The following is a 10,963-nucleotide window of genomic DNA, read 5'->3' as shown; positions in this document are numbered from 1 at the left end:
TATATCTTAATATCCCCAATTATAGATTTTTACAATTTCCCCTTATTTTGAATTTTTTTTTATCAATTTTACTTCACTTTTGACTTTTTAAAGCAACCGTACCCTCAATTACAATTAAACGTGGAATTGCAAATAAAGAAAATATTTTTTTTATCATTTTTAAATCATCACGTAGCTTTAACGAAAATCTAAAAAATAAAAATTTGAAAAAAATTTCCATTAGTCTAAACAAATAATGTTGTACATATTAAAATTTTAATTTTTGATATAGATATGCTAATTAATAATTTAATAACAGCATTACATAAAAATTGAGGATGAAAAATCATAATTGTAGTAATTTAGTAATTTAAGAATAAAAAATCCTAATTATAATAATTTTTTGGATTGATAATATAGTGAAATTATTTTTTTGTTTCACAAAAATCAGATAAATAAATTATTTTTAATTATTTCAATTGTTTATGTTTCAAATATTATATTTTTAATTCTATAAATGTATCACTCACTATATAAAATTTAATATTGAAAAGATATTTAAAATCTTATTTTTATTATTAATTTAAAAAAAATAAAATTAATTTTTTTGGTTTGTAATTTCATAATAGCAATTAAGGATGTTATTGCTACGAAATATCAAACTTAAGAGTAAAATTGATAAAAATTTAAAATAGAATGAAATTGATACTTGTATCGGCTATAGAGAGTGCCAATAATGCTATATAAACTGTTAGTTGTACTCACGTGAACTCCACGTGTTAGTCCATTACCGGTTCAAATTGAAATTCTGGGCTGTGCGCTTTATTTTGATGAAAGCCCATATCTATATTATCTGAATTTGATATTATTTGATTATTTATTTTGATAAATTTTGCATTTTTTTTATTTTACAAGATATAGTTAAATAACTTTTTTTTTTTAATTTATACTAGTTAGGAAATAACTTTTTATGTATTGCTTAATGAAAACACTATTTTTATTATTAACAGTGTTTCGGTAATATAGCATTTATTAAAAAGTTAATAACTATTAAAACACAAATTAATTATATTTTGAAAATTTTCATTGCTAAAAGTTAGGGTAGCGTTAATTTCCAAAGCGTATTGTGTTATTTACCGAGCACATTAGAGTAGTTTTAACACAATGTTCTGATGCTAAGGCAAACAAGCACATTGTATTAACGCAACCCTAATGTGTTAATGCCATAGGTTTAGAATTGTCAATCTCACATTATTTTTGTCATTAATACAATATGCTCTGGAAATAACATTACTCCTAAAACAATTTAGAATTATTAAAATAATTAATTTTATTGAGCATGTCTTAAAATTATATCTTTTGAAATTGGAATATATAGACAATCTTTAACTAGGACGTATTCTTCTATACAGACTGTACTATAAATAGGCTATAAATTCATTATCTAATTACGATTAACTGATATATTGAATTACTGTTATCTAAACCTTTACTTACTGCCTATTTTTCTCGATCTCTTCTTAACCTTTACTTGGGATAATCTATTTGATCCTCCCATTACATTATCTTTCATAATTTGAGACTTTCCAGATAAAGAAAATTAATTTTTCTTTCCTTCCAATCCAATCATAGGATGGAAAATAAAGAAGAAAAATGAATAGTATAAATCTTTATTTTCCTTCCTCTCTTATTTCTTTTTCTCTTCTTCCCAAAAATAATGTCGGATCGACAATTTTAAACCTGTGTATCTGCATAATTCCTAATTAAAATTACAGCTATTAGAAATTAAATCCTAGAACTAATTTACTAAATTGGGTTCCACCACTTTTGGAACAGCAATTTTATAGTCATAAACGATAATAGTATTTAAATTAACTTTTAGCATTTTGATCAAGTCAAAACTCTATCCCCCTGTTAATTGTAGTTTTTTGTAACATGGCTTTTATAATAAGTTTTAGAGGTTGAGTAAACTTTTTATAAAACTTTAAATATTGTAATGTTTAGAGCGAGATTTTTATAAAACGTTAAACACTATAACGTGTAACATTTGAGCGTTTAATTTTTAGTTGAATTTTTTTGACATTTATATCTATCGTTTCCTTCGAATCCAATTAATAAAACAATTAATATCATTTTTATCATTTTAAACAACTAATTAAAGTTTTTTTTTATTAAACACTTCTAATTTAAACCGTTACACAGACAACCACTAGCTAAAGCTAATAATTAACATTTAATAAAACAGTTAATAGCTATTACAACAACTAACGGTATTAAATCAGCTAACATTAGGTAAACACCAAATATATTGCCAACATTCAATAGAATATCTTGAAATACGAAAGAATCTAAAAACAACTACTTACGTTAAAATTGTCACAGAAAAACAACATATGTTAGTATTTAATTAATAGCAGGTGTAGGGAATAATTCAATTTGTATATAGAAATGGGTAGTTGGTTACATTACATACCAACTATTACTTGTTTGTTTTGGTCAAAAGGTCAAGCTAATTACACTAAACGAATCTTAACAAAATCGAAAGCCAGGTGGTGTCACCACGAGCTAGTGATGGATCTCGACGATTAAAGAAGAATTAAAGGGATAAATAATTATATATTAGTATTTGGTTTTTGTCTCTTTTCATTTTTATTTTTCTAATCAAGTGTTTGAATTAATAATTTTTCATCATTCAGTATATTTTCTCGGAAAATTTAATTAATTTTTCCTTATTTCTTTATTTCTTTTGTGTATTTAAGTTGTTACTTTTATTTTGTATTTCTTCCTCTCTTATGGTTTTAATCTTATTTTGAAATAAAAAATTAAATCTTTATTATATATTTTTAAAAGAAGACATGTATAAAGATTAAAATGAAAAAAATTAAAAATGAATTGAGTGTACATTTATGTTTGATATTATTTCTTAAATAAATTTATTTCTCTTAATTTAAAGACAAAATAATGATTAATCTTTGTTAGGTTTAGAAAGCCAATTAATAAAAGATATTTTTCGCCCTTAGAAATAAGATAAGATTAGTTAAAGGTTTTTATACTGTTATAAAATGTTGTAACTCTGGGCATGTAGTATATAATACTTCAAGGAAAAGATTTGTTTATACTCAGTATATGGACCACCCACAAACACCAAGCTAGTCGAAAACAAAATTTTTAAAATTTTTTTATTTTTTATTATTTTTTTCCAGTGAATAGCTGGAAATAAGACAAAAAATTTTTTTTCATAAATTTAATGTATGTGGTGGATCTTACTGGACACAAATTATAAGAACGTAAAAAAAAACAACCTTGTTTTAATATTAATAGCTGATAAACTTTGACTCTTCAAATGAATGGAAATGAATTCATGCAACAATTTAAGTAGTTGATAAGTATATATATATACACCCAGTTATAAAGAAACAAATCAACCAATTTTCAAATTCATTCTTTTAGAAAATTGCAGTTGAGAGAGAGCATAATTAGTTAGCTAAAATGCCTGGTGGCCAAGAAGAAACGGTGAACAACAAGCAGGTTATATTCAAAAACTACGCGAATACACGTTACCCTAAAGAATCAGACATGTATGTGAGTAGTAATCTGATCAAGCTCCAAGTCCCAGAAGGAAGTAATGGAGTTGTTGTCAAGAATCTCTACTTGTCTTGTGATCGCTACATGAGACAGCTAATGAAGAATGTCACACTGAACCAAGAATTTCCCATTTTCAAGCCCGGTTCGGTTAGTTAACTACTTATTTTTGGCATTATACCAAACGAATTTAATGTTTTTGACATGCTTCAGAAATATATATATATATATATATATATATATATATATATATATATATATGAATGTCTGTGGCTATTGCTTACTGATATGCAGCCTCTATATGGATATGGAGTGGCCAAAGTTGTAGACTCTAAACATCCAGACTTTGAGAAAGGTGACTTGGTTTGGGGAATAACAACATGGGAAGAATATAGCCATATTGCAACACCAACACCACAAACTCTCTTCAAAATTAACCCAACTGACGATTTATCTCTGTCCTATTATCTTGGAATTCTTGTTATATGCAGAGTCTAGATCTCTTTTCGATTGAAATATTGATTGATCTTCAGAACTACAATTAGTATTCATCATCTTATTACTATTTATTGATTTGTAATTTGCAGGTATGCCCGGCATAACTGCCTATGTTGGATTTAATGAGATTGGTGCTCCAAAGAAAGGAGAGTATGTGTTTGTTTCAGCAGCTTCTGGTGCAATAGGTCAAATCGTTGGGCAACTTGCAAAGTTGGCTGGTTGCTATGTTGTTGGAAGTGCTGGAAGTAAAGAGAAAGTGAGTTCCATATGCACGCATCCCCACTTTCCCAGTGTCTATGGAAATATCAAATTAATTTATCAGCTTTTTGATTTTAACTTTGCTTTTATAATTTCTTCAAATTGTAAGGTTGATTTGTTAAAGAACAAATTGGGATTTGATGAGGCTTTCAATTATAATGAAGAAAAAGACTTGGATGCAGACTTGAAAAGGTAAATTACTAAAATTAATTGGAAGTATTTGTTAAAAACTCAAGATTGAAAAAACATTAATTAATTACCAAGAAAACTAATATTTTCTTCACATGCATATTCACGCAGGTGTTTTCCTCAAGGCATCGACCTATATTTTGATATGGTTGGTGGAAAAATGCTTGATGCTGTGCTTCCTAATATGAGATGCCATAAGCGCATTGTAATATGTGCAATGCTATCACAAGAAAATTTAGAACAACATGAAGGAATACACAACTTGATAGAAGTTGTTTTGAAACGTATTCATATGGAAGGGTTTCTTGTTTCTGAATACTATCATCTCTTTCCGAAATTCCTAGAAATGGTTCAGCCCAACCTAAAAGAAGGGAAGATTAAATACTTTGAAGATATTGCCAATGGCCTTGAGAGCGGTCCAGCAGCTTTGGTAGGGGTATTCACTGGACAGAATCTAGGAAAGCAAGTGGTTAAAATTGCTGATGAATGATTTTTCTTTGTATGGATAATGTTTTATGCAATCACTTCGCAGACGGTTTGGCGAAAAAAGGAGTTTCTGCAGCTGCTTCTTTTCTGGCTTGGTTTTAGTGTTCTATCATTTTGCTATTTCGGTAGTTCTTCTTTCAAGAAGATCTGAATTCTTCTTTTCTCATGAAGAGCTCTTCGCTTCTTGTTTGTCCTGTTTAGGATTTTTTTTTTTTTCACTTATTATTCCTAAGTTAGGTTTGGCTATAGGAATAGCTTGTCAGGCGGCTCAGTTACTTGGAAATGTTAAGTTTTTCCTGATTTAAAATAATTAATAATATATATGCTTTTGATGATAAAAAAATTTATTATGTTGTAACTGTTTTAGTTTAATTTCTTTTACGTTAGGTGATAAAATACATAAGATTTGCGAGTTTTACATTCAAAACAACCTTCCGATCAAATGTCTGTTCTCCGTTGTATTTTGTTTCAAGTGTGAATATCTATGAACAAAAATAGGAGCTTGTCTAGCCATTGGACCAGCCATAAATTGAAGGAAAATATTCCCTCCACGTGAATAAAACAGGAGTGATAGTTTAATTTATAGGGTAATCAAAAGAACAAATTAATTTGATTAATTTACACTTTATTATTTTTGTTTTAAAATTAGACACCTTATTCCTTACAGCAGCATCGTAACTAAAAATTGAAATATGTTGAAAATTTTTAATTTTTATTTATGAATTTTGACTTGATTGAGGTTTAAACTTGCACCAACAATACACAGCGAAATCTAGGAGCCGTATGGGAGGGGATCCTCTTAACTTAGATTAGACTTTTTTTTTTTTTTTTTTTTTTTTTTTTTTTGAGTATTAACTTAGATTACACTTAGATTAGCTAAAATGTTCTTATTCATCATTAATAATATTAATCTGATAAAAAAAAAATAATACATAGCGAAATCTCATCATTAAAATTTTAGGCATATTGTAGTACAATAATAATCTTGTAACTAAAATGCAACTGAATCTTAAACTTCAAATATGAAAGTGTAACAACTAAAAATTCGAAATCAAATAACAAAATTATTAATTATAAAAAAATGGATACCTTTTATCCACTTTTAGGGGTGAGTAATTTTCGGTTTCAAACCAAGAATCAAACCAAACCAACTCATTTCGGTCAAATTTGGATAGTTGTTTAAGAAATTGATTATTGATCAGTTTAGATATATAAAACCGTTTGATTTTCGGTGTTTGGTTCGTTTATCATATATAACTAACAAGAAATTATTTTTAAGTTCAAAATAACTAATTTGATTTCGAATAACCGAATTCAACTGAACCAAATCAATTTGATTGAGTTTACATCGACTACTATACCATTTAATTCCGAATTAGTTTACGTAAAAATATATTGAAATAGACTTAAATCGAGCTAATTTGATTTGGTTTCCTGTCCACTTGACTTGGAAAGAAAAACATGCACGTGAGACTCTCAACTGACAAGATAAAATTAAAAGTAATAAAACTTATGCTAAATTCTATGTTCTAACCCTTAAACTTTAGACTTTAGACACTAAGATAATATACCTTAAATTCAAAAACCCTAAAACCTCTTAACTCTTATCCTGAATCCTAAATTAATCTTAACAAACCTAAACTTGTCCTAAATCCTAAATCTTAAAATAAGCTCAACTTTGTCCTAAATCCTAAATCTTACCTTAAGGTCTAAAAACCCTAAAATCTAAATCATAAACCTTAAGTCCTAAACTCTAAACTCTCTCACCCTAAATCCTGATTTTGTTACTTTTAAAGGATTCCAGTCATCGTAGGATTCCTTCTATGTATATTTTTCCATTGATTATAATTAGACAGTCCACTTGTGAGTCAGAGTTACAAAAATTAATCCCTATGGATCCACTAGACAAAGAAAGTACAGGCGGATTTTAAGGCTATTATTGGGATTGACATGCCGAGACCAAGTTTATAGGCTCACTTATAAATCAAAACTATGAAAAATAAGTTTTTATTGAAACAAAAATATACCTAACCATTCACTACAAAAAAATATAAAGTGAAAACAATATTTAAAAATTTTTTATTTTCATTGGTTTGGTCTATAGACAGAATCTAAGCAAGTTTATTCCACTTTTATTAAACTTATATATGGTGCCAGCAAGTACAAACTTGACCCAAAAAATATTCAATAGATAAAATTATTGAATCTAATTAAAAGAAAAAACTAAAAATAAAACCCACCCAGCAATCCTTAAGGAAAAAAAAAAAGTGGGAAAAGTATTTCTAATACACTGGCACATTTGGAAAGATCTCCAGATCCATCTAGTAGCAGAATCACTGTCAAATATTATTTTGATCTAAACTCAGAAGAAGAGGATTTTGATTCTTATATGTGTGAATGATTTGATATTTTATTGAATTTTGATTTTCTTTATTTTTTTTTTCTATATATCAATTGTAATTTTATATATATACTCTTGTACCTCGTAGTATTCTTGAGCTTTGCTCCCCTTGTCTCGTTGATGGTTGCTTTAATATGTCTAAGTGCATGAGCTCTGGCTCTGTAACTGAACTCTTCATATAGTAACTGGTGCGCCTTACTATATTGACAACCAGAAATGAAATATTAGTATTTGATTTTTGTCTCTTTTCATTTTTATTTTTTTAATGAAGTGTTTAAATTAATAATTTTTCATAATTCAGTATATTTTCTCGCAAAATTTAAATAATTTTTCCTTATTTCTTTATTTCTTTTGTTTATCTAGCTTGTTACTTTTATTTTGTATTTCTTCCAGTCTTATGGTTTTAATTTTGTTTTGAAATAAAAAAAAAAAATTTTGTTATATATTTTTAAAAGAAGACATGTATAAAGATTAAAATTAAAAAATTAAAAAAGAAATATGAATTGAGCGTATATTTATGTTTGATATTATTTCTTAAATCAATTTGTTTCTCTTAATTTAAAGAAAAAAATAATATTTGATATTATTTACCCAACAATTTTTTATGTAGCATTTAATGGTTTGACTACAAAAATGCTAAAAGCTACCTAAAAAGTTGTTGCTAAACACAGACGTTAATATTGATATTTGTATAAATATCTTTATCTATTATTTGAACTTCAATATATATATATATATATATATATATATATATATAGTTAAATAAAAAAATAAGTAAATAATTAATTTTGATTTATTAAAAATTAATAAAAATAATTGATTTATTGTGAGTTTGCAAAAATATTAATAAAAATAGTAAATTTTTTGCTAGGACGCGTTAAACATAGACTCCTTTGAAGTATCAAAGCATGCTTACCACTGTGCCACCGTTCGATTCTTTCACTTAAAATTCCTCTGTAATAGCAGAAAATACTCAGCTTAAATTTTTATTTACAATAGATAGATATGAATAAAATTAGCACCAACCAAATCAATTCATCGATAAAAGAATATATTTTTTACTTTTTTATCCTCACCAAAACTTGATATGCACTCTACAAGAAAAATGTGTTCTTAGCGACGGATAGTAAGCGGTCACTATATACCGATTGAATTACGAACCTTAGTTAGTAATTCGAGTAGTTAGGAAAATTGCTAAAAATACTATGTGATTGATTAATGACTAATTAGCAACTGATGTTGGAACCAATTAGTGACTTAATTGTTAAGTGGTCGGCAATTTTCATAGGATATATTTCTGTAAAATTAAAAATCAATCCGCGACTATTTACGACCAATTTTATGATAGTATAGTTTGAAATTAAGAGTTCCTAAAATTTAGCCACCGATTAGCAACGAAAAATTGAAAATTTTCATTATAAGATAGTATAGTTTGAAATTAAGAGTTCCTAAAATTTAGCCACCGATTAGCAACGAAAAATTGAAAATTTTCATTATAAGAAATTGGGACACTGGAAAAAAAAAGGGAGAGAGGGGTTAGAAGCGATTTGAATGGGATTAATCAATTCGGTTTGATTGAAGGCTACCCTTATTGTATAGTTTATAATGTTATTCTGATCGATTAAGCCTATTATGTATAAACAAAATGTCTTAAAAGTGTCCTTAAAGTATTTGAAATTAATAAAATAAAATAAATCATAGGACAAGTTCTTTAAAGTTTGAAACATATCGACGAGTGTCCAAAAGATGTAAATGTACGACACGTTGATGTAACCTGTTTGAGTCTTTAGTCAACCTTCATTGGTATATATTTTCGATATAACTTGTTTGTTGCTTTAAGAAAAAATTACAGTACAGTCTCTGTGATTTAGGAAATACAATTAGTAAATACTTTTATTTAAGAAATAGACTAAATAGTTGTCTTCCACAGACTATAAGATCCTTCGTCTAATTTTTATATCTTTCTCGTTAAATACTTTATAAAATGATGAAAGTATCATCTTCATCTCCTCTCACCTTTAGTTATTATTTTTAAAATAAAGAGACGGATTAGTTATATTTCTTAAATCATATGAACTGTATTGTTATTTTTCTATTATAAAATTTTAGTATCTCATCTTTAACCTCTGGATTTCTTATTGATTTACTGGAAAAGAAATAAAAAAAATTGGACAGAATGACCTAATAGTGTATGGAAACAAGATATAGAGACCTATTGGTATATTTTTAAAGAGAAAGAGACAAACAAATTGAATTTCATAAACCACATGGAGACACCTTAACGCAACTTTCCCATGAAATAATCAACAAATGACTCATTTTCAATGTTTATGTTTAAACTGATAATAGCACAGTATTACAATATATTTCTTGTTAGGCTTTGTCAACAAAGTTAAGCTAAGCATAAAAAGCTATATATACACGTCGTTACGCTTTCTTGGCCATACATCTATTGCTTTTATAATATCAGTTTCTTCTTTTAATCATCATGGGCGTTGTGACTTTTGAAGGGCAGAATGAGGGCTCATCAGTCCCACCAGCCAAGTTGTTCAAGATGATGGTCCTCGAAGCTGAACGGTATATTCCCAAAGTCGTGCCTGGGCTTTTCAAAGGTCTTGACAATCTCCAAGGAGAAGGAGGATCTGGTACTGTCAGGCACGTTAATTTTTCTGAAGGTCAGTTACAATATCATTCCCTATGGCTATATACACATTCCTTTTACAATTTATATTTTATGTTGTAAATCTTTTTCATTGGTTGAGATTTATTTTCAATAATAACTAATTGTATTAATGTTGTTTAAAATATTCAGGCTATCAATTTAGTCATTTGAAGCAGACACTTGATGGAATAGATGAAGAGAACTTTATATTTGACTACTCTATAGTTGGAGGCGATCCTGCTTTTATAGATACTACAAAAGTTGAGAAAATGTCTTTCCAGGTTAAGTTTGAAACTTCTCCTAATGGAAGAAATATTAGCAAGCGAAGCTGCAAGGCATATACTGTTGATGGCGTTGAAGTCAATGAAGATGAAATAAGGGCTTTTCTAGAAAAGACTAATCAAACCTTTTTTGAAACAGTGAAGATTTATGAAGCCTATGCCTTGGCAAATCCTGATGATGTCTAACTTAATTGATTCAATAAGCCTTATGTGCAGTTATAAGAAATTTGGGTTTTGCTATTTTGTTGCCAAATTCATGTTTGTCTCCCTTAATTTAAAATTTTTAGTTTCGTCGCTGTTTATGCAAAATCTCAATGCTTTGTATTTTTTTATGATATAAATGAATACAAATTATCTCTTTTAAGTATATTAAATGTTTAATATATACATGCACAGACATTTAATAAGTGTATGTATATATATTTGTGTGTTTATGAACAGAAATCAAAATTAGATTAACCCTTATTCGGAATAAATGAATTAAAAAAATGTATCCAATTAAAATAAAAAATGAAGGATTCAACTTTACGAGTTCAATTCTATAAATTTGAATATAATTAAACTAAATCCTAACAAAAAAAGGTGGAAGTTTTAAATCAATTCCACAAACCTAAACAATCCAATACT

General features: G+C 27.5%; 2 protein-coding genes across 2 annotated transcripts; both read left to right on the top strand.

Annotated features, from left to right (window-relative positions):
• Positions 1-3,849: 3,849 nt before the first annotated feature.
• LOC105629799 (2-alkenal reductase (NADP(+)-dependent)) lies at positions 3,850-5,252 on the top strand. Its single transcript, XM_037635438.1, has 4 exons — positions 3,850-4,040; positions 4,147-4,315; positions 4,427-4,509; positions 4,618-5,252. Exons 1-4 carry the CDS (start codon positions 3,850-3,852, stop codon positions 4,994-4,996), a joined length of 822 nt encoding a protein of 273 aa, XP_037491366.1. The 3' UTR covers positions 4,997-5,252.
• A 4,629-nt stretch (positions 5,253-9,881) lies between these two features.
• LOC105629817 (major allergen Pru ar 1) lies at positions 9,882-10,522 on the top strand. Its single transcript, XM_012211458.4, has 2 exons — positions 9,882-10,068; positions 10,206-10,522. The coding sequence occupies exons 1-2, from the start codon at positions 9,882-9,884 to the stop codon at positions 10,520-10,522; spliced, it is 504 nt and encodes a 167-aa protein (XP_012066848.1).
• The last annotated feature ends 441 nt before the right edge of the window (positions 10,523-10,963 follow it).

Source organism: Jatropha curcas, chromosome 7, assembly GCF_041381405.1.
Source record: "Jatropha curcas cultivar XTBG-Jc1 chromosome 7, XTBG_Jcur_1.0, whole genome shotgun sequence".
Lineage (NCBI taxonomy): Eukaryota > Viridiplantae > Streptophyta > Magnoliopsida > Malpighiales > Euphorbiaceae > Jatropha > Jatropha curcas.
Note: the sequence above shows the minus strand (reverse complement) of the source record. Positions and strands in the feature narration are given on the sequence as shown.